General features: G+C 50.7%; 1 protein-coding gene across 1 annotated transcript; it reads left to right on the plus strand.

The window, feature by feature from the left end:
* Nucleotides 1-3,546: 3,546 nt before the first annotated feature.
* Nucleotides 3,547-22,869, plus strand: SALL3 (spalt like transcription factor 3). Its single transcript, XM_070421558.1, has 3 exons — nucleotides 3,547-3,628; nucleotides 15,507-19,009; nucleotides 20,986-22,869. Exons 1-3 carry the CDS (start codon nucleotides 3,547-3,549, stop codon nucleotides 21,415-21,417), a joined length of 4,017 nt encoding a protein of 1,338 aa, XP_070277659.1. The 3' UTR covers nucleotides 21,418-22,869.
* The last annotated feature ends 1,220 nt before the right edge of the window (nucleotides 22,870-24,089 follow it).

Raw genomic sequence — 24,089 nt, forward strand, 5'->3', positions numbered from 1 at the left:
TTCACCTCGAAATAAACCTACTGTAGCGGCTCACGCTTAAAACGCATATATTTTCATTAAAGCTTGCTGCCTTGAATAAAAACAAAAAGTTTCAGATCGTAGTTGAAGGAGGCCCAGAAGGGAGAACAGGTGAGTTAGGAGGTAATGCGCCTTTTGTTTCAACCTTTACTTTTTTTTGAGGGTGGGAGAAAGGGGGGAGATGTTGCTTACCCAAGTCAATTTAAAAAGGGCATGCCACCATTGGTACTGATCTGCGCCGTTGTAGCAAATGGCAAGAATTTGTGCAGGTTCTGTCTCTGACCCTTGCAACCTCCCTGACCCTTGCGTACCAGTCTTTGCTCGATTTTCTCAACGAAATCCCAGCGCAGCGCGCGCGGAGGACGCCACAAAGCCTGCACCTGCACCCACAGGCCCACTCGCGGCCCAGCGCGCCGACTGCACTCGCGCAGGGCAGGCCGGCCCAGGAGCTCCGCGCCCGGCATTCCCGCGGCTCACTTGAGCCACTGTGTCCAGCACAGCGCCGAGCAGCCTGCAGGATCTTCCCACTTGCAAAGCACATCGCGACTTGCGGGACACCTCTGCAATCTGGAGGCTTGCTTCTTACAGATAAAGGGCTGGGGTCTCAGGTTCGCCCTCATTGGAGGGGCTTAAAAAACTCTCTCCACGACGACACCTCTTGGAAAATGCAAAGCAAGTCGACGAAATTAAACATCGGTGTTTGGAAGTCCCAGAAAGACCTTGGGAAATCGTGTCCATGTATTGGAATCGGGTGGGGGAATGGGGGCATAGGAACCGCCTTAGGAACAAAGCGGTGGGAATCCTGTGCATAAAGTGGTCCAAAAAGGAGGAGTCGGTGCCCTGGGGGCCAGGAGGCTGGGGCGGGGGGGGGGGGGGCGGGGAGGAGGGCGCGGGGGGCAGGAGGCTGCGGGCAGCCAGGCTTGGGCTTCCTCCAAAAGCTTCGGACACGGGGCGCTACAGGCTTCTTCTCCCCAAAGTGTCGAATAAAGGAGAAGAAGAGGAAGAAGAAGAGGAAGAAGATTAGCCAAGTCACAAAAAGCTGTGCACCTCTAACCAGGGGCCGACCCACGGCTGATGGTTTTGCGTTTTCTCTTCTAGAAAGTAGTCACCGACATCTACCTTTCCACTATGGTTGTGCAACGTCTCCAAACTCTAGTCTGTCCTGTAAATTAAGCAAAAACCTCCACTCTCTGCTACCGCCCCCACCTTCTGGCCCCTCTTTCCCCAGGAAAGTTTCTGGCTCCCACTCGCCCCTAAGACTGGCTGCAAAGTTTTCACTGCCGAGTGCTGCGGCGCCTGAGGCAGGAGTGTCTCCAAAATGCTTGCAGCCTTCGCGAAAGTTCACAGCGTCGCAGTGGCAAAGTAAGGTTATTTCCCCCCATACAAGCTCTGTCGTGGTGTTTGTGTGTGAACTCATATCGGTCATTTTCTCTTTTCAAAAACAAAATCACCTAAATGAATATGCCTGCCACCAAAAAAACAAAACCAAAACCAACATTAAGGGATTTTATTTTATTTTGCAAAAGTGGTGGCGGGGCTGTTTGCAGACGATTCCAACCTGCGCGATTCGTTCCTTGATATGATTTCCCTGCGCTTTCCTGGAGCCCAAAGCTATTGCTTCGTGAAACTTACACTGTTAGACGCTGGCGGGAGAGCGCGAGCTGGGAAGAGGGAAGATTCTAGAATGGGGAAGCAGCCATCGGTGAGCCAGGCGAGCGGCTCAGGATCAGGGTCCGTCCTGGGGGCTGGTGTCCCACAGCCAAGCCCAACCCCATCCCCAGCCACAAAAGGAGCTCGCAGCGCTCCCAGCACCCGGGGCTGGCTGGTCACCGCCCGTTGCCCCGCCAGCGCACAACACTGGGGAACACGCCGGGAGGCCATCTGTACCAAAGCTACGTACTAGACAGGGCCACTTGTAAAGACAAAAATAAGAAATTTAGTAAATTAAAAAGACACGCTGGGCGAGGGGCGAGGGGCGAGGGGCGAGGGGCGAGGGGCGAGGGACGCGGGCGCGGTGACGGCAGGGCCTCGGCACATCCTGGCTACCGCTCGGGGATGGAGGACACGCGCGGGAGTGGGCGAGAGCGCGTGTGCATCGCTGCGGCTAGGGGTGCATCGCTGCGGGTAGGGGTGCACGCGCGGTTGCGAGGGCGCGTGCGTGTGACCGCAGGCGAATAGTGGGTGCGTGTGCTGGGAGCGCGCGGCGTTGGCCGCTGGAGGGTGTCGGTCCAGACGTGCGCGACCCCCTCACCTCCCCCTCCCCCACCAAGTCACACCCCCCACCCCACCCCCCAAAGCCATAGCACACAGTGGGCTGCACGCGGGACTTTCGTGGACTTGGAACTTTGAGTCGCGCGGCCTCTGGGCACCCTGTGCCCCTGCCCACTCCCGCAGGTGCCTCGGCACCTCACCCTTCAGGAAAGGAAAGTGGGGGGAGGGACATCGGAGCTCTGCCATCCCCTCCCTTCCCGGGATTTAAGGAGCCTCTGGCAACGGGGAGGCTCGGCGGGCGGCCGAGGGGGCCGAAGGGGCCGAGGTGGCCCCGGTGGTGGCCGCGGGCGGGGCGGGCGCTCTGGAGTCGGAGGGGCCCAGAGGGGGGAGGAACGGGGGGGAGCGGAGGGGAGGGGGGGGCCGATAGAGGGGAGGGGAGGGGAGGAGCCGCACGGCCCGCGCCGCTTCCGAACCGGAAAGTTGTCTTGCCGAAGTCCTGCCACCCCGGCGTGCGCACTCCGCTCCGCTCCGGCCGTGAGCCTCGGAGCCGGGCCGGCCGCCTTGGGAGCCCGAGGAAGGAACAGGAGTCGGAAGAGAAGGTCCGGAGAGAGGGGGCACCCGAGCCGGAGAGGGACTGGCACGCCGAACGGTGCTGCGACCCGCTGCCCAGGAACGAAAGCGGCCGGGCAGCCCTCCGTGCCCCGGAGCGCAGGAGGCGCTGCGCCCGAGCCGCCCGGGAGACAAAGGCGCCGGCCGGAGCCCTGCCCGCGGCCGCTCTCTCCGGGAGGGGCGGCCGGGCGGCGGCGGGGGGGCGCGGCGCGGGGCGCGGGCGGCGGCGCAGACACTCTATAAAGGGGAGAGCCCGGCGCGCCGGCGGAGACGGCGCCGCGCGGACGCCGCCAAAGTTTGCTGCCTGCGCCCTGGGCAGGGGCGGCCGCCGCACCCGCCGGCTCCGGGCCGCCAAGCCGCACCTGGGCGCCGGGGAGCGCCGAGCCCGCGATGTAGGCGGCGCCCGGCGGCGCGCTCCCAGGTCCCCGGGCGCCGGCCGCCTCCTCGCCCGCGCGGCCGCTAATTGCAAGCGCGGCCTCATTTGCATAGGCCGCCGGAGTCCGCTGGAGGCCGGCCAATCGGCGCGGCCCTCCGCTAATGGACATGCATTATTCACCAGCCTAATTACTCAGCCCCATGCGCGGCCCGCGCAGCCGCCGCCGCCGCCCGCGCCCCGCGCCCCGCGCTCGCCCGGCCGCCCCGCGCCGTCCCCGCCGGCCGCCCCGCTGATGCCGCTGTCCCGTGCGGCGCCCGCTCGCTGTTAGCAGCATGTCTCGGCGCAAGCAGGCCAAGCCTCAGCACCTCAAGTCGGACGAGGAGCTGCCGCCCCCGGAAGGCGCTCCGGAGCACGGTGAGGGGTCGCGAGGTGGCGGGTGGCGGGGGGGTTGGGGATAGCCGGGCGGTGAGTGCGACCGCGCGGCGAAGACGGGGGAAGTTCCCTGGCTCCAGCGAACCAGTGTCCGCCGCGCAGCGTCCATCCCGGGCAGACGGGCTGCAGGGACCGGTTCTCCACCCGAGCGCGCTGCGCGGAGAGTTTCGAAAGAAGTAAACGTGGTTCAGTTTCTAGGAGTTGGGGAGCTGCGCGCGGGGCTTGGCGGGGGCGGGGGCGGGGGCGGGAGGGGTCCGCGCCACCTCCTCCGTGCCGCCCCCCAGGCTCCCTGCGCCCAGACCCGGGGCGGTCCTCGGCGACCCGGGCGTTCCCTGGGCAGGGACAGCGGCGGGGACGCGTACGAGGTTCACCTACCGCTGGACGCGGGCTGGGCACCTTTGTTCGGCTCTGGGCGCCCCGGCGGTGCGCGTTCGGAGAGAAGCCACCGGCCCGACCTCGGCCTGCCCCCACCCGCACTGCCCTCCTCGTGCGCCCTGAGGCCGCGGGGCCGGGAGTCCCGGCTCACTGGCAAACCAAAGATCTGGTTCCGTAGCGAGCAGGCACTGTCGCCTGGCCTTGCCTAATGGCCGCTTGGGGCTTAATCCGGGGTGAGCTCGGCCGCGGCACTGGGGGGGGGTGTTACTTGCACGCGGCGGACCCGGCACGTCTAGGCGGCTCTAAGTTTGCTCGGTTTGCTCGGCCTGCTCTGGCGTTTCCGCGGCGCCGCGGGGAGTTCCTCCTTGTCCCCAAGCGAAGGTAGCATCCGCGCAAGTAAGCCCGGCGCAGGCGGCCCGACCTCCTCTCGGGAAGTTTTGGGCCGGAATCCGAGCGGTGCCATCCTGGGTCTGCGGGGTCCCCAGGGTGCGACACCAGGACGCAGGGCGGCCCGCAGCTGCACCGCAGCTCGGACGTCAGATAATTCATTCCTTAAAAAACACGTCGCCTAACTTTTGGATTAACCGATTATAAATTTGGAGGCCGATACGCATCCTTTTACCATGAGAATCAGGCTTTCTGCAGAAAATCACAGGAATGGGCATTGATCACACGGTGTTGTGAAGTTTGACGAAGCAGGTACACTGCACATCGGGAGAGAAAGGGGAAAACGCTTAGGACACGGCCGGGAACTCATTAAATAAAATTCGTCAACTGGGCCTTTCTGTCGCTCAGAGGTGAGGCCCCGATCCTGTGCAGCCCCGTCACCCAAGATTGGAACCGGAGATATGCTAAAAAGAAACGCTTGCATATGGTGGGTGGATTAGGGACAAAGAATCTTTTTGTCATGGAAATGGATTTTTTTGTTTTGTTTACTTCATCACATAGAATTTCTCACACTTGGTTTGTTTTGTATTGCCCTCAATGACTACATGATCAAATGAATGGATTTATTTCTGCCGAATGAGAAAGACAGTCTTCCCTTCAAAAGAACTACATTGCATCCCAGTGAGGAATTTTAAAGCTTTATTATTGTGGCTCCTGAATAGCTTAAAATCGGCTTTCACAGGCGCCCTAAAATGCAACAATGTAAATACTTCTCAGCTTTGTAGGGTCGTTATCAAAATGTGCAATGTCTCCTTTTATTAAAGCATATTTTAATTAATAGAGTAAAACCTCTGGTATTTAACAATTAACAAGCTGAGGCTCTGCTATTCATTTTTAATTTCACTTCAGAAATGTGAGCTTGGTGAACCTAATAGTGTAAACATGTTAGGGGTATATGGCCCATATTTGAAAACCTAGGATGGAATAAATTATTTACAAGTTCTTTTGAATTCCCCCTGTTGTTACTGAATTTATTCAGAGGTGAAACATTCGGGTTTTATACCTACCGTAGGATTAAAGTTTCTGCCAAACCTGTGTTTTTACGCCATTCAGAGTTGTGTTCCAGATATTAACACAGTTTCTGATCATATTTTGCAACAGGCCAAAAACAGCTTGTCTGGGGCTGAGCCTTTGTCAAGTAGTGTGTTTCCTCCATTATTTTAAGGATAGTTTAGGCAAACTATTTAAAAACAGTTCTTTCTGATTTAATTATTCTGAAGCTGATTGTTTACAGAGCATAAAAGATACTGTGTTCTCTGCTCACTCAAGGAACACTCATGTGTTCCTCTGCCGTGCTGGTCGTCATTAGTCAGATAGCTAAAATAATTTTTAAAGGTAAATGGTTGTGAAAACTAAATTACTCCAGCATGAATCAGATCTTCTCAAAATTTTAACTTTTTTAAACACAATGGAAATAAACAGACCATGCATGAAGTTACAAGGAGGCTAAGTTAGTTTACATTGTTTCAGAAACTAAGTAATTCCTTTGTATCACTTTGAGTGTGACTTTAATTAAAGCGGTAGATGCATACTGTAAATTTGAAGGCTCTTGATAATGCATGAAAAACAGACATTATATGTATAACAAGGGGTGGCAGAGATCCACAGCCACATTCACTTACAGTAAAAAGACTTTATTTCTTAAAAAAGAAATAAGACTTTTTTTTTTCCAGACCTTGGTTTTTAGGCAAGCAATGAGAAAAGATAGCTATCCAAAAACAGCTTCCATGCTATCTGAACTTTATTACTGTAGGAATGAAATATGGTTATGTATTTAGAATGAGGAAAAAGTAATAATGATTTTTGTGAAGTTGCAAAGTTATCCTGTTGTAAAATTTAAGGGTGACTGAGACTTACATTCCCCAGAAGAAGAATCTCTTACTGTTTCTGAAAATTTAAAAATAAATGTGTTGCAGCTTATGATTCAGTTAAATGTATGCTGCCAATAATGAAATCCTGGGAGCCAGCTGAGTATTTTTGTTCTAAGAAAAAGTAATTAAAACTTCCAATGACAGAAGAGTGCTTAACACACCTCCTAAGAACTTTAAAAGGTGCAACCTTGCTATCCGTTATCATATAAAACACAACTTTATAAAAATGCAATTTACTGTCGTTAGAAAGAAAACGTGTTTAAGGAAGAACAAAAGGATATTATAATTTAAAACAATTTGCCATCGTATGTTTTGTTTGTTAGCACTAATTGCTTCAAAGTGTGTTTTTATTTTCAGTCATATGGCTATCTTAAAAAATCCTTTTAAATATGGTGAGCATGTGATCTAAGAATTTACCAGTGGTATTCACAAACTGTGTTTAAGTTAAGGGGAAGGAGGCCACCAGCCCTCGGTGCAGAGAGCTTTTCTCTTTTATCTGTATATGCATGGTTTGCCTTGAGTCCTCCCCCCGCCCCCCCCCCCCCCCCCCAAGACACATTTACAATTCAGCATTCGAAAAGGAAGCAACACTGGGGCCATTTTCTAAACATTGGTAGGCAGATTGTTTTCTCTGAGATGGGAAAGGTGAAAAGTAAGTAAGAGGGAAAGGGGAGAGGAGGACTTTAGAAACATTTATTTTAAAAATAACATTTAAAAATCGTACCTTTTAAAAAAATGCATTACTCGGTGGTCAACGGAAAGCCTGCCAATTAATTCCCACCTCACAGAGGAAGAGCTGATTACCTAACAGTGGGGGTTTTATGTACATTTTAAACTTCCCCAACATTTGATAATCCAGTATTTTTAGATCTGTTCAGAGCCAGGAAGAGAAAAAGGTATGGCCCAACAGCAGGAATTACTTAGCAAGCTGATTATTTTTTGTATACAAAATGATGGCAAAAGTGGGTCAGATTTCATTTCCAACTGCAATCTCTCAGGCTGTTCCATTCTTCTCAAGGTAGCTCTCAGAACATTTTCTTTTTCTGGGTGTGTGGGGGGGGGGAGGGGGGGCATTCAGAATAAAACCAAGGTTTAGCTCTGCACTGAGCATCAGTTGGAATTTAGCATTCTTAAATGTCAGTATTGGCACAGGCTTTTATTCAAGTAAAATTAAAATCTTCTTAACTGCTAATGAGGTTATGCACCGTCTTTATGCTGCAGAACAGTTTCAGAAGGGTAATTTTTGAAAGGTTTTGTTCTCCTGTTAGTTTTTATTTGCCCACATGATCCCTCGACTAGTTGCCAGAATCAGGCCAATGTGTCCTACCTAGTCTTATGAAGATGAAGGTTAATTGTGCTGCTTGTGAGCAGGCTTGTAATTATAGCATAAACTACATTGCTACACATTTCATAAAATCACACATAAACAAAATCTGTAAAAAATCCAATGTTTTAATACGGTCATAAATAACGTTTGTGTTTTGTTTTTTTGTTTTTTTAAAAAAAGCAAACTCATCCTTAGGTTTTTCTCTTCTAATTTGAACACCTTTATGATTTAAAGTGCAGTGAGCTGTCAGTGTGATTCCCAAGCCAACAAATAAAGCAAGATGTGTAACAGAACGTGTAAAATATTAATTGAAATAATAAAATAACGTAATGGGCGCCACTTAGGTTAGAGATTGGGGTTGATCTGTTTGTTAATTAAAGAGAAGAGTTCTCCAGGCTGAAGGATGGCCGCCTGAGAGACCGGGTGATGCCATATCTAAACCTTGTCCTGTGGGGGGGGGGGGGGGGGGGGGGCCTGTGCTCTCCCACTACCCCAGAGTAGTTCTGCTCACCCTCCAAGATCCCCACCCCCTCTGCCTTCTGGAAAGCCTGCTGCCAGCGGCCTAGGCCCTGCTGTCTGAGGTCTGGGAGAAGGTGGGGCTGCAGGGCTGCAGGGCTGGCCAGCTTCGGACCCGGCTCCCTGAAGGTGGGTCTTTAGAAGAGCTTTGACAAGCCTTGCTGGTTTAACCTTTGCCTGCTTCGGCCTGCCATGGTGGCCACTAGATGTCAAGCTCATAATACAATTAGTGCATCTGTGCTGTTGACCTTGGCAACAGGACTCAGCACTGTTCTGTTAAGTGTTAACACTGAATCCGAGTGTTAACTGGAGACCTCGCGCTTGCTCTGGCTGCTCAGCTTATCAGACGCCCGTCTCGTTCAGCACAAGTGTTTATAGTTCTTAAAAGGACAGAGAACGGTTTTCTTTTGTACGGCTATTACATCTTGAACTGTTTAATTAACCCTGCAGGTGCGGTGCCACTCGGCCTTAATTCTTCGGCATCACTGGCCCTCTTTTGGAGAGGGACCTCGCAGCGCTGTTTGGGAATTCTATTGTGTGACCGTGGACGTGCAGAGCCACCGGCCTCAGTGACCGGGGCAGTGGCTTTTCCAGGATGATTTTTTTGCACATGTGTAAACTTTGCCCATAGAAATGCAACAGTGCAGTGGAGTGTGATGATGAGTGGAGATGATTGAATGGCCTGCCCAAGTGCAAGCAGCAGTCTGACTGGGACAGTGATCCAGCCCTGTTTCTGGACACAGTGTCATTCCTGCCTCTCTAGGGCCATTTAGACCCAGGTGCTGGTACCTCTGAGAGGTTTTGCTTATTTCTGAGTTTTATGAATAGTGGATGTGAAAGATGACTAGGGCTGGGGCACTTTCGAGTAGGCGCGAAGTAGCATGTTAAAGTCCATGTGTCAGATCTGCGTGTAAGCCTTCCGAATCCTGACCCACAGTGACCTGCACAAACCTCGCTTTCACCCCTCACGGGAATTTTGATGAGATCGTTCTCCTGGGCTGACCTACTTCAGGTCTGTGCTGTCCTCAGGCATAGATAGTGTGATGTGTGGGTGTCCATCAGAAGTGTGACCACAGCCTACCGTCGCGATGAAAGAACTATTGTGCAACCTTGAAGTGTCACAAACATCTTATTCTTTGCCACAGCATCCAGGCAGATAGTTAGAACAAGTGGGGTATGTGTCTGCTTTCCGTCTGCTTGTGGCCAGAGAGGAGAGTGCTCAACCGCCCGGGTGCCTCACCACACAGATTAAAAACTGCAAATGTTTCAGCAAAAGACGGTTGGTGGCTGTGCCACAGGTGGTCGTTACTTAACAAATTTGAGCTGTGGGCCACCGAGCGGAGCGGCGCGGCGCGGAGCAGGCACGCGGGTCCGCGCTGGTGTTCGGCATAGCGACAGTGCCCTCCACCGTCGGCTGCGGGCTCTCCAGCCTGGGGTCTGGGGAAAAGGACACAATTTTTCTGTTGCGTCTGGAATTTCTTCTACATTGTTAGACACAGTGGGGGTCTCTATTTGTCTCCTCCTGTGTCGCAGCTTGGGCTCAGTATGTGATAATTCATCTTTCTTTATGGGATCCAAAGCTATCATAAGGAGTTAAAAGGAATTAATTTGCAAGAAAATAAGTGTCTCCTGACAATTTAGGAAAACTTGAAAAATGCTTTCTAGATTTTTCAGGAATGGTAAAGGCAAAGGAGAAAGTAGGATTTTCGCTCCTAAAGACCCACGTGGCCTTTTAAAAGTTACTAATTAAAGTGGAGAAGTTAACATTCTTCTCCCATACTGAACAAGTTTACTTCTTTTGTTAATGGAGGGGGGGGGTTAAAATGTGTAACAAAAGTGTAGCAGAGTAAAGGTGAGCGGTTGAGGCTCAGAAACAAAATTTAAAAAATGTCTATTTACTACTTCTTTGTAATTGCTTAGTTTATTTACAAGGGCTGTGCTCCTGAAAAGAGAAAATACAAAGCCATACTAAGAACTGCAGCTTGAAATGTTTAAAGAAAGCTCCGCGTCTCCAATATCCTTATATATGTTGCAACAATTCTTTTCCCTCGTGGCTTCAAAAAGACATTCTGCCTGTCTTCCACCGCGTCGTTCTTTAGGAGACAGTGAAAACATGATGCGTGTATAGTATTTAAAAGATCAGGAATTGAAGCTGAGGGAATTGTGAAACAGTTGAGAGGGGGTTATTTTTGAGGGGGAGGGCCTTTCACACTGAGAGAGTTGATCCTATGAATAGGAACATTTTTGTTAAACATTCTCTGTGTGTTCTATTAGTGAGAAGAAAAAAAAATCCCTGTTTCTAAGACTGTCACTGAAGCTCTATCCCTTTGTTAGGGACTTTATCTGAAAGGCCGCTGGACCCACTTTCCCTCTCCTATGGACGTGAGAAGCAGAACTTGCTCTAGAACAGCGGTTCTCAACCTGTGGGTCACGACCCCTTTGGGGGTCGAACGACCCTTTCACAGGGGTCGCCTAAGACCATCGGAAAACACATATATAATTACATATTGTTTTTGTGATTAATCACTATGCTTTCATTATGTTCAAACTGTAACAATGAAAATACATCCTGCATATCAGATATTTACATTACGATTCATAACAGTAGCAAAATTACAGTTATGAAGTAGCAACGAAAATAATTTTATGGTTGGAGGTCACCACAACATGAGGAACTGTATTAAAGGATCTCGGCATTAGGAAGGTTGAGAACCACTTCTAGAGTCTAGAAGGTGTGAGCAGTGATGGAGTTAGAATATTCTTAGATAGAAACAGCCAGTGGGGGGATCGCTGTAGACTAATTACACATTTCCTCTTACACTGATGGCTTTATGCTCAGCTGTGTCCTCCCTCCTGACACGTTCAGGCAGCAGATTCATCATGAAGTCCAGGGCCCGACCCGGTGCCATGGGCTGGCACAGGTTCACAGAGCAGACCGTTCCCAGGGCAGCATCTTCCTCACACTGATGCACAGCGAGGGGCAAGTCACCTGAGAACTCCTGCTCCCCAGGACGGGAGGCTCGGGGGGATTGGCTGGCATTTTTCTTCGCTTGTTCTGATGTAACCCTTACGCACTATAAATTCCTGCCTCGTCCTGCGTCTGCTTACAATTTGAAATCTTAGTCGTTGAATCGTCACTATGTTAAAAATAAATTGCTTTGACATTAATGATAATGTTTGCAAGGCTTGTTTTTCAATTCCCCCTTAAGAAAGAATGACTTTCCAATTGCATTAGAAATAAATGTCTCAAAAGTGTACTGTTGCAGTGGCTCATGGAACGCTTTTACCTTGAAATACAAAATTTCAGCTATATTAACTAATGGAGGTAATAACTTCTATTTTTAGGACACAAAAGTCAGTTTAAATGTAAATTTCATTAAAAGGTGGTCGAGTACATCTGAATCCGGCTTAATAGCGGCTTAAAACAATGGCAGGATTAAAGGGCTTTGGAAGTTATGTGATAAAACTGTGAGCTGCATTCAGATTTTTCTCAGATGTGTTTTCTTGTGGCAGAAAGCATTTTTCAAAATGAACAAATACTGCCAGATTAGCACATCCACACTGTAACACAATGCATTTAGTCATTGTAATGTGAAGAGCCATCGAGTTATAACAACTTATTTTATGTCTCGCTCTGAATGTAGCAGGAGTCATGCCTCCGCTCTGCTCTGAGTGCCAGCCTCGCTGCTTCAAAGAGCTCTGTCCCCAGTAAAACAGGCTCCTTTCGTTTATTTCCTACCAATCAATTCAGCTGAAGTGCTTATTGTTGCTGTTTAACAACATTCTTAAAATATGCACCCAAAATTTTAATTCCATAGTGAAACATTAAAGTTTTTTATTAGAATGCATTTTACTTAAAGCTATCTCGGAATTTGTGCTTTTCTCTGTAACTTGGACGGAATGTTCATCACATTCTGATTCTGAGAGTGAATCAGTCACAGCTTGAGCAAGTAAGCATAGCAACCGAACTGATGATGTTATTGAGATTGCATACAAACCCCAGTTTGAAAAAAAAAAAAGCATAGGTGGTGATTCTAAATTATTTGTCCAAAATAAGAAACCTGGATTGAATTGAAGAATTTTTTCCCTCACTAATTGTAGTTTTTAAAATATGTTTTAAGCAAAAGGCAAATTTATTATGAAACTTGGCTTATAAAATCTAACAATTCTCTGTTGTGTTAGGTTCATTAACATAATGAACTGTTAACAGGTCCAAATGGCCAGAATGCCACTTTTACACAATTTCCTCTTTTCAGTTTTGCTTTCTTCAGTTTTAAAGGAATGTAAGTGGAAGGAGCTTTTACTTTTATCAGAATATCTTTATTTTGTTTAGGTAATTATCGCTTATCATTGCATTAAGCAAAATTACTTATTATTTGGTGGAAAGGGCTTAAATAGTCTATGCCCAGTTTCTACAATTGCGAAACAGTTGTAAATTTGCAGACCTGCCAATGGGAATATAAAGGAAGTCACCTGTAGGAACACTTTCCAACTTCCATGCATTTCCAAGTGAACCCTAAAAATAATTAACCCATGAAAAAACAATGGAAATGGAAAAATTTATCTTCAGATTTGTTTGAGTTGAAGAACTTTGGGGCAAGTACAGTGTCAGACAAAAGTCCTAATCCTGTTTCACATGCCATAGTTTTTCTACAAAGAAAGTCAGGGAAATGCTCTTTCTGAAGATACAATTTCTTGACATTTAAGTAAGTTACGTCTTCCAACACTCAATGCACTAAAAATGATCCAGAAATGAACCTAATTTGTAAGCACTTTCTCAGTGAATTGTCCCCAATATATATTCTATATAGAGAAAAAAATATTTCCTGTGCACTGTGATTAATTGTATAAAATTTTAAATGTATACACAATGTGAATGCTTTTCTATATCACACGAAAGAGAAACATTTTATCTCATAAGGATTTAAAGGTAGAAAATATTTCAGAATTCACAATATTTAATTTCTTGGTATTTTTATTTTTTAAAAGCATTAAAATAAAAATCTTTATGGAGATGATGGCAGGCCTTGATATCATAGCTTTAAAATATTGCAAAAGAACTTTTCAAAGTACGCTGCTGTTTAGTGATAATAGTTATGATGTATGATGCCGACTCCTACGTAATTGCTCATGCAGATGGACTTTTTTTAATGGCTATTTGGACTTCTTAAGTACCTGGATCTGCAGAACATCCCACTAATAAATATGAAAGAAATTTGAAAGTAAAGATTCTGTGCATTGCGTGATAATCTTTTAAATGCATGACTAGAATTTCAGACAATCTTTATTTACTGGTCTTTCATTATTTACCTGAAGATTTTTAGTTTTTGTGGGTTTTTTTTTCGCCCTGCTTCATGACCTTAGCAGGTTTAGAATTAGATTTTGCATACCTTGAGCAAAGTTAAGTCCTGGGAGTATTTATTTTGTTAATGTGCCATCTGCAGTATACATCAGCTGTCCTTGCTCCCAGCAATACTCAGCCTCATTACTGCTCCTATCACATTCCTTCTTTCCAGTAATGAGACTCCTCCAGTCTGACCGTCAGCACTGACTTTGGTTTAAAAGTCCAGCAGGTCTTTATGGGCTGCAAGCCCTAACTTTTCCCCTTCAAATGGTTTAGCCAGTTACGCAAATGCTAATTGAACACTGCTAATAATTTTTTAAAGGCACGTATAAATTACCCGGCAGTAATGGTCTCATGGAGGGCAGCAAGCAGACTAGCCTCGAAAGATATTTTTATTTTATTTTCCAGCAGAGGGACTAATGTTTTTACAAGATATATATATATTTTTAAATCGGATTTCTTTTCTGAAATCAGGCCGAGTGAATTCTTTTCCCAAAACCCCTCAAGGAAAAATATGGAGACTTCCTAGCAAGTGCGTTTGTTGAGGGCATACCAGTAAATTATTTCCGGGACACAAACTTGGGATGTCTTGTTCTTACACTCAGATGTGTTTGGCGACAAAGAACTGATTGGCAGCTGTCATTTCTCTCTGTGGAGTGGTGTTGCTGTCACTCCATCTGTAAGTTGACAAAAGGCAGTTAGGAGTCCGAATTGTCTAGGCCAGCACACAGAGCCAAGTAACTACTGAGCGTTGCCATTCACCCCCACCGCCAAAAACACAGGAGCTAGAAATGTTATCGTATGTTGACTTCTCGTTCCTGTACAGCCATTTATTTGATCAGGTGTGAATTAGAATTGTTCATTAAACATGGTTGTTATTCGGCACAAGAGGGTTAGGGAAGTCAGGAAGTAGCTGCCTACAACAGTAATTAAACATGTGTAACCAATTAGAGGGCTTCCCACTACGGCACAAGCATATAATTTGCTAAGTCTTTCTATGAGAATAGATAGGAAAATAGGTGCAAGAAGTGTGTCTGACTACAACATTCTCATGTTAAACATGTCCACGTAAATGGACTTTAAATATATAATTTCTGGTTTGTTAGCAGACCGCCAAACGCTATTGGCTGATAACAGTAACATAATTTTGGTTCATTTCACCAAGAAATATTGCATCTGGTAGTTCCCACTAATTGTATGAAACATGATTAATTTCAGGCCAGACTATGTTGATGACACTCATCTGGAAGATCCTAAATGTAGACGTACCCTATCTGTAAGAACCTCACAGAGGGCTGAAAAGATACAGGATTGATCGGTTCAACGACATGCCGGGGAGATGGTGGTTTTGAGCAGAGAGGAGAGAAGTGCTATATTTTCTTTGTTACGTTTACCAATGCAAGTGTTTAGCCGAAATTTCCTACATGAAATAAGTGCCCGTTGGTTTGAAAGGTTCTATAGAATTGCATTAAGTCTGTAACGTCTCCCGCTGCATAAAGATGATAAATCTGCGCGAGAGGCGGCGGCCGGCTCGCTGTCAGGTGCTGACGCGAGTTTGAAAGGTTACAGATTAGTTTAGCAATGTTAAGTGAACTGGCAAAGGCATCTCTAATTTTGCTGGAGACGAGGAGGCCGGATGGTAGGGAGAATCCTAATGAGCCCATCGAAAGCTGGCTTTGTACCCACAGACAGGGCGGCTGCGGATTGTATGAAAATATTGGAAATCAATGGCTTCTATGGAATTTCATTAAGAAGCAGTATCCACAATTGATAGAGCCTCATAATTTGATGGATTGTGCTAAGAAAATGATTAGCTGGCTAGAAGGGCTCATGGAACACACACGCTGGGCGTCAGAAATGTTGAAGTGGGGTAATTTGTACAAAATAAAAAATATTGATTTTACGTATGTGCAAAATTTTGCAATGGAGGGCGGGTTATGTGGCCGGTTGCTGGCTGACGCAGTCTCTCGGTTTCTGCAGTGGCCCCCGGGGAAGGTGGGGACGACGGTGACAGCGGCAACGACAGCAAGAGTGGCGGCGAGGAGACCAGCGTGTGTGACAAGTGCTGTGCCGAGTTCTTCAAGTGGACGGACTTCCTGCAGCACAAGAAGAGCTGCACGAAAAACCCGCTGGTGCTGATCGTCAACGAAGATGAGCCGGCACCGGCCGCGGAAGAGTTTCCAGAACCTTCTCCAGCCAGCTCTCCCAGTGAGCAGACGGAGAGCGAGGCTGCTGAGGAGGCGGCCCCCACAGAGAGCGGGGAGGGCAGCGAGGTGAGGCCCCCCGAGAAGGAGGAGGAGCCCATGGACGTGGAGTCCACCGTGGGCGACAAGAGCTTCCAGAGCCCAGGCCCCTCGCTCCCCGGGAAGCCGCCTCTACCTCAGGCCCCCGAGCCGGCGCCCATGCCCACGTACAGCATGCCAAGCACCAATGTGACACTGGAGACCCTGCTGAGCACTAAGGTGGCTGTGGCTCAGTTCTCCCAGAATGCAAGAGCTGCAGGTGCGGTTGGCTCCAGCAGCGGGGTGACGGCGGTGGCAGTCCCCATGATCCTGGAGCAGCTGATGGCCTTGCAGCAGCAACAGATCCACCAGCTGCAGCTCATCGAGCAGATCCGCAGCCAGGTGGCCATGATGAGCCGCCAGCCCCTGAGGCCGTCGCTGAACCCCGGGGCCACAGCGGGGGCCCAGGGCGCCCCTGTTCCCGCCTCCAGCCAGCTCCCAGGGCTGGCCACACACTCCGCCCTGCAGCTGTCCACTGGGGCTGCCCATGTCCTCACAGCACCAGGCCCTGCTGCCCAGTCCACAGCCTATGAGGGCGCCCAGCCACTGTCACAGCCAGCATCTGGGGCGAGCACCCCCCACATCCCCAGCGGGGGCCCCTCGGTCCCTGAGTCCAGCGGGCCGGCATCCTCCAGCGTGGCCTCTGCCTGCGCTGCCCCAGCCTCGGTGGCCAGTGCCTCCAGCAGCACCTCGCAGCCACAGAAAGCTCCCACGCCGCCCACCCTGGGGCCCGGCACATTGCTCAGCTCGGCGCCCAGCCTGCCAAACCCTCTTCTACCTCAGACCTCTGCCAGCAGCGTCATCTTCCCCAACCCGCTGGTCAGCATCGCGGCCACGGCCAACGCGCTGGACCCCCTGTCGGCCCTCATGAAACATCGCAAGGGCAAGCCCCCCAACGTGTCGGTGTTCGAGCCCAAGGCCAGCGCCGAGGACCCGTTCTTCAAGCACAAGTGCAGGTTCTGTGCCAAGGTGTTCGGGAGTGACAGCGCCCTGCAGATCCACCTGCGCTCCCACACGGGCGAGCGGCCCTTCAAGTGCAACATCTGCGGCAACCGCTTCTCCACCAAGGGCAACCTGAAGGTGCACTTCCAGAGGCACAAGGAGAAGTACCCCCACATCCAGATGAACCCCTACCCCGTGCCCGAGTACCTGGACAATGTGCCCACCTGCTCCGGGATTCCCTATGGCATGTCACTGCCCCCAGAAAAGCCAGTCACCACCTGGCTAGACAGTAAGCCCGTGCTGCCTACGGTGCCCACGTCGGTGGGGCTGCAGCTGCCGCCCACCATCCCGGGTGTTGGCAGCTATGCCGACTCCCCCAGCCTCACCCCTGCAAGCCGCTCCCCACAGCGGCCCTCGCCTGCGTCCAGCGAATGCCCCTCTCTGTCCCCCGGCCTCAATACCTCTGAGTCGGGTGCCCCAGTGACCGCCGAGTCCCCACAGCCTGTGCTCAGTGGGTCCTCTCTGACCAAAACCGAGCCTGTGAGCCTGCCTTGTGCAAATGCCAGGGTGGGGGACATCCCTTCCGGCGGGCAGGTCTCTGCCACATCCACATTGGCCGCCACCACCCTCACGGACAACAGCATCTCCACTGGCCTCTGCAGCCCGGTCCTCGTGGCCAGCTCTGACCAGTTCAAGGCCAAGTTTCCCTTCGGAGGGCTGCTCGACTCCATGCAGACGTCGGAGACGTCCAAGTTGCAGCAGCTGGTGGAGAACATCGACAAGAAGATGACTGACCCCAATCAGTGTGTCATCTGCCATCGGGTGCTGAGCTGCCAGAGCGCCCTCAAGATGCACTACCGCACGCACACCGGGGAGCGGCCCTTCAAGTGCAAGATCTGCGGCCGCGCCTTCACCACCAAGGGCAACCTGAAGACACACTTCGGGGTGCACCGGGCGAAGCCGCCGCTGCGCGTGCAGCACTCCTGCCCCATCTGCCAGAAGAAGTTCACCAACGCCGTGGTCCTGCAGCAGCACATCCGCATGCACATGGGCGGGCAGATCCCCAACACGCCGCTGCCCGAGGGCCTGCAGGACGCCATGGACGCCGAGCTTCCCTACGACGACAAGGCTGCGGAGGTCCTGAGCAGCTTCGAGGACGACGTGGATGAGAACTCCATGGAGGAGGACGTGGAGCTGAAGGACGCAGCCAGCGACCCGTCCAAGCCGCTGCTGCCCTACTCGGGCTCCTGCCCACCCTCCCCCCCGTCTGTCATCTCCAGCATTGCCGCGCTGGAGAACCAGATGAAGATGATGGACTCTGTCATGAGCTGCCCGCAGCTGACTGCCTTGAAGGCCATGGAGAACGGGTCTGGGGACAGTGACCGCCTCAGCAATGACTCCTCGTCCGCAGTGGGCGACTTGGAGAGCCGCAGTGCGGGCAGCCCGGCCCTGTCCGAATCATCGTCCTCCATGCAGGCCCTGTCCCCCGTCCACAGCCACAGCGAGAGCCTGCCCTCCAAGTCCCCAGGCCTCAGCAACCATGAGGAGCCACAGGACATTTCGCTAAAGACGGAAAGGCCGGACAGTCCACCCCCTGCCCCCGAAAATGGAGGCGCGCTGGACCTGACGTCCGCCCCCCCTGGCCGGCTGGCCATCAAGGAGGAGGCCCCCTTTAGCCTACTGTTCCTGAGCAGAGATCGGGGTAAGTGTGAGCGCACCATGTGTCGTGTCTGTGGCAAGCCTTTTGCTTGCAGGAGTGCGTTGCAAATCCACCACCGCAGCCACACTAAGGAGCGCCCGTTCATCTGCGCGGTCTGCGGGCGCGGGTGCTCCACTATGGGTAATTTAAAACAGCACTTACTGACCCACAAATTGAAAGAGCTGCCTTCTCCGTTATTTGACCCCAACTTTGCTCTAGGTCCCAGCCAAAGCGCGCCTAGCCTGGTCACCGGCTCCGCGCCTGCCATGATCAAAATGGAGGTGAATGGGCACAGCAAAGCCATCACGCTGGGTGAGGGCCCACCACTGCCGGCCGCCGTCCAGGTGCCCACCGGGCCGCAGGCGGTGATGAGCCCCGGCCTTGCGCCCATGCTGGCCCCCCCGCCACGCCGGACACCCAAGCAGCACAACTGCCAGTCGTGTGGGAAGACCTTCTCCTCCGCCAGCGCCCTGCAGATCCACGAGCGCACCCACACTGGGGAGAAGCCGTTCGGCTGCACCATCTGCGGGAGAGCCTTCACCACCAAGGGCAACCTCAAGGTGAGGGAACAGGCTGGGGCCCCCCCAAGCCCTGGGGACACCAGGGATGCCCTCCACTCCCAGAGGTGTGGCAGGTGGGGCTGCCGCTGGCCACGGGGAGGTGCTGCTGGAGAGCCCACGCAAAACAATATGTGAGCGCCTGTGGTGTGTGCACACATGCAGAGAGTGAATGTGGGTGGGTGTGTGCATGTGTGGGTGGCTGTGCACATGTGGGTCAGGGTGTGCATCTATATGCATGAGTGTGCAGTGTGTGTACACATCTGTAGTGTGTGCCTTGCATGTATATAATGTGTATGTGGGAGAGTGCATATGTGTAGTGTGCACATGTATAGTATGTGTGTACTGTGTGGTGTCTGCATGTGTGCGTGTGCCGTCTGCATATGTGTGTGTGCCATGGGTGCACTCAGGTGCACATGCTCACAGTTACGGATGTGTGCATGCTGTTCGACTGTAGAGCATCTCCCTTCCCCTTGGGGGCTTGTGCCGCCTCTGCAGCGCGGCAGCCTGTTGGGGTGATGGACACCGTATCAGGTGGGCAGGCCCAGGCCCCAGCTGTCTAGAATCTTGTGGAACACTGATGGCAAGACAAGCTGGGCTTTAAACATCTCCCCGTGATACAATTGATGTACATCCTGCCCCAGGCCAGAAGCTGGTCCTGTTGTTTGTCCTGTGGCTGCTAAGGGGGCCGTGGTCGTTTGGTGAGAAGTGCCTAGCCCAAGGCCAGAGCAAAGAGCTGGCGCTGTGTTCATAGCTCAGTTCCAGCCTTTCGTCCTCGTTCCCCAGGAAGTAGAGTGTGTGGCAGGCACTAGGTGACACGTGCGGCCAGTGTCCCACTCTCAGCTAAATGTGCTGCCCTCCGGCCATGCCAGGCGCCTGCTGGGGTCTTGGTGACCTCTTCAGAGACTGAAAAGGTCAATTCCTGTGGCTTCTACTTACTGAGGTCTCTGCTGACCAGAGATGCCCAGGATGCTTCCTCTGTGTTTGGGAGGGAGGCAGGGTGGAGCCAAGAGTTTCACATATGAGAATGGGGCAAGGAGAGGCCCCCTATGCCAGGCTCAGGAGCCAAGAGGCCCTGAGCTTTGGAACATCCTCTGGGGGTCTTCATCTCACACCTTGGGGAGGGGAAGGTGTTCTATCAAGTTTGTCAAGTGGAAGAAACATTAACCCCTAGAGTGCCGGGAGCGCTATCGTGCTCCTCCTGCAGTGTCACTCTTTACTGACAGATGGCACCTAAGTGCAGATTACTTATATGTCAAAGATGAAAACAAATGTAGTAAAGGTTTCCTTAAGTTTTTGAATATGTAACTTCATTTACTTGCGATTCATAATTTTTTTTCCTAAACTGCTGTAAAATCAGCAAAAATGCCTTGGCAATTTTAGCATAGTTCCTAGGATATTGGTTGGCACTCAAAGGGTTAATGCATTGGCTGGTTTTGCTTTTTGTATTGAATAAAAATAAATCATATCCTATATAATAAAAGGCTAATATGCAAATCGACTGGCAGAACAACCGGTCGCTATGACGCGCACTGACCACCAGGGGGCAGAAGCTCAATGCAGGAGCTGCCCCCTGGTGGTCAGTGCACTCCCACAGGCGGCGCGCTGCTCAGCCAGAAGCCGGGCTCACGGCTAGTGAGCGCAGCGGCAGTGGCAGGAGCCTCTCCTGCCTCCGTGGCAACGCTAAGGATGTCCGACTGACGGCTCCTGGCCTGTGAGAGGGCGCAGGCCGGGCTGAGGGAAACCGCCCACTCCCCCCCACCCCAGGTGCACGAATTTCGTGAACCGGGCCTCTAGTTGAAGCATAAGATGCTCAGAAAAGTTTGCCTCATATAGACTGGCTTACTAGTAGGATGGGAACGGAAATGGAAGCAAGTTCTGAGTGAGTCGCGCGTGTGTGGATGGTAGTGGGGCATGCATCCACAGGCACACTGCCTCGTGCCGCTTGCTCACTGATTGTCGCCCTGTCTCCCACACAGGTGCACATGGGCACACACATGTGGAACAACGCCCCTGCGAGGCGGGGCCGCCGCCTGTCGGTGGAAAACCCCATGGCTCTGCTGGGGGGCGACGCCCTGAAGTTCTCGGAAATGTTTCAGAAGGACCTGGCAGCGCGTGCCATGAACGTGGACCCCAGTTTCTGGAATCAGTATGCGGCGGCCATCACCAACGGTCTGGCCATGAAGAACAATGAGATTTCCGTCATCCAGAACGGGGGCATCCCCCAGCTCCCGGTGAGTCTGGGTGGGAGCGCCATGCCCCCTGTGGGCTCCCTGGCTGCCGGCATGGACAAGGCTCGCACGGGCAGCAGCCCACCCATGGTGGGCCTGGACAAAGCCAGCTCCGACACGGGGGCCAGCCGGCCGTTCACGAGGTTCATCGAGGACAACAAGGAGATCGGGATTAACTAGCCTGCGCCAGGCAGCTCATCTGCCGTTCTGTCCCTCTTACACACTGTGATGTGTGACCGTCAGGTACACACCTGCCGTACCCGGGTTCTCCTTAAAATTGTCCCCATGGCAGAAAATTCGTTAGCTGTGTGGCTGCTGGAAGGTCGTCTCGTAAGCGCTGCATGGTCCTTTCTCAGTGAGCTTGACTGTTCTTGAGAATTCTTCAACCTTTTAAATAAAAATAAACCAGAAGTCCCTGGAAAACCGCCTTGGGAACAGAAAGGGCTCCGAGCACATCCGCTTCGTTTCTCCTGAAACCTAATAATCCTGGGAGGGAACCAGGGGGTCCCCTGCGGTATTCCAGCGACACTCATTCAGCATAGACATTGAACTCCGTTCTTAGAACTCTTATCCTAAAGACGTGGTCCCGTCCTCCCAACATCGTGTCTTATGACTGTACCTTTGTCTGTAGTATTTATAATGTTACGATTATGCGGGTAACAGACATGCAGCCCCAACTTGAAAGGTAGCTTTCGTACTGCAGAATACATCTGGCAGTGTGATTTTTTTTTTTTTTTTTTTTGAAAGCAAGATTTGTTTTACTATAAATACGTGGGTTATTTCAATGCAGGCAACATTGTGAAGTTCCACTGGGAAAGATAGCATGCTTTTTTGTGTGCAAGTACCTGTCAGTAACAAGCCTTTTTTATTTTTATTTAAATGTTTGTAGCTGCTATGTGGACAGTTGTTCTCTAGTGTGGTCTGTGGCCCAGCGACTGGGAACCAGTTACAGACGAGCGTCACCGTAAATTATTCACAACATTATAAACCGTTGTGAGTAAATATTTCACGTATCAAAGCTGTACAATAAAGAGGTAATGTTTGTATAATGTGGTTGCAAACTCTTAATTTATACTGTTGCACTTTTAGTATTTTGTATTAGGGAGGTTTGTCTATAATTTGAAGATTTAAAAAGATGTAAAGTATTTTATAAATAGTACTTTGATTTAAGGAAAATGGGGGGAAAAAACTTATTGTTTCTTGTTTTAAGGTCAGACAACATGAGAAATCAATGCTACTTAAAACAGAAAAGCCACCCAGACCTCTCAGTTCCGCAGTAATATAGGGCCTGCCATTTCTTCAGTTAAAATGACTTACTTAACTTTTCTACAAAGCGCATTTAAGAACTTGACCCCCTCTAACAAAACTTTGATGAATTCATCTTAGGAAGGGACAACCGAGGGAGCCAGGAGCTAAGAGGAGGCTGTGTAGGTACAGTCTTACTGTTGTCTCTATCTCTGTCTTACACACTCACAAGGGAGCCCTGCCTGCCGTGAGCACTGGTCCTCGTGTCCGTAAACTGGGGAGAAATATCTGTCTGGCAGGATAATCAGTCATAACCGGGAAATTCGCTCCATTCCTGGTGGATTTGTTACCTCCTCAGATGAGAACAAAGCACAATGTCATCGGATTACTCAGAACACCAGTTTAAGCTGGTGACTTCCTTGCCTGAGTGAGGACCCACCCTGCAGCCAGGTGGGTGGGTGGGTGGGCGGGGCTGGCGGTGGGGGCGGGGCTGCCTGTTCTACCTCATTTTGTGTGTTGGGATCGGGCTGCAGTCTGAGACTATGGGCTTCTTCCAGCACCACTGTCCCAGAGACGGTCGGGTCCCAGTGCCCTGAAGAAGGAATCAGACAGCGACTCAGCTGAAACAGAAAAATAGGACAATCTTTCCAACACACCCACAGCAGTGGCGGATCACATCCTTGAACAGTGTGGATGAATCATAAGCAAGCAGACTGCGAAGTTTGTTTCTGTCCGGAATGAACTCTGAACTCGCTCCACAGCCCTGTTTTCTGAGGGATGGGGTCGTGTCCCCACCGCGTGCCGCCGCCCCTCCTGGTGGGATGGGGGGCAGGGGTTGTCTCAGCATCCTTGGGAAAAGAAACAGGTGGCTTCCTGTTGCTGTGTTTCAGCAGTTGAATGTTTTTATTATTTATCTGTGTCCTTTTTTGCCGTGAATTTTTTGTTGTTAGTATTTGATCCGTGTAGGATTCTGTCTCCTCCCAAGAGGATGTGTATATATAACTTCAGAGAAATGTAAAGTGTGTAAATAAGACGGCTCGTGACAGGACCGCGAGACTGACCCCTCTGTGTTCAGGGCGAGGCCGCCCCTCTCTGCATGGTGAAGAGAGACATTATTTTTCTACTGGCGTGCCATGTGGGGCCAGGGCCTCCCCGAAGCAGCAGGAATTGTTACCTAGATCCAATATTTTTTATGATGAAATCTGTGGCTCGACACACCTGCTGATCAAAATGGATGTCTTAGTCTAGGTTCCTATTTTGTCATATGGAGTTGAATAAAATGCAGGATGTCCTACTATTTCTGAATCACGTTCCTTGATTATTCGAATTGAAGCAATGGAATTTGAGGTGATGGCCTCACTTATGGGGCGGGGGTGTGTACGTCCCCGGTGTTTCTCTGAGGAAGGTCCGTGTGGGTGGGCTGCTCGGATGTAAGCAGTATCTCTGTGTATCTTGATTGGTCTTGAAATGTTTAGTTTTCCCTTTTTTCTAAAATAAAAAGGCAGCCTCCTGATTGTGGATTTTTTTTCACCTACGATGGAACAGGATAGAATAGAAAATGCCTATTAGAGGCTGTTGGCAGTGTCCAAAAATGACTGCGCTCAGTG

Source organism: Myotis yumanensis, unplaced genomic scaffold (genome assembly GCF_028538775.1).
Source record: "Myotis yumanensis isolate MYYU_CA2020_CCGP unplaced genomic scaffold, mMyoYum1.0.hap1 SCAF_7, whole genome shotgun sequence".
NCBI lineage: Eukaryota > Metazoa > Chordata > Mammalia > Chiroptera > Vespertilionidae > Myotis > Myotis yumanensis.

Excerpts from the sequence above, each read along its gene's own strand:
- SALL3 (XM_070421558.1), top strand. The coding sequence starts at position 3,547 with ATGTCTCGGCGCAAGCAGGCCAAGCCTCAGCACCTCAAGTCGGACGAG. Across the intron at positions 3,629-15,506 it reads GGAAGGCGCTCCGGAGCACG|TGGCCCCCGGGGAAGGTGGG; the intron begins GTGAGGGGTCGC and ends CGGTTTCTGCAG. Across the intron at positions 19,010-20,985 it reads CCACCAAGGGCAACCTCAAG|GTGCACATGGGCACACACAT; the intron begins GTGAGGGAACAG and ends TCTCCCACACAG.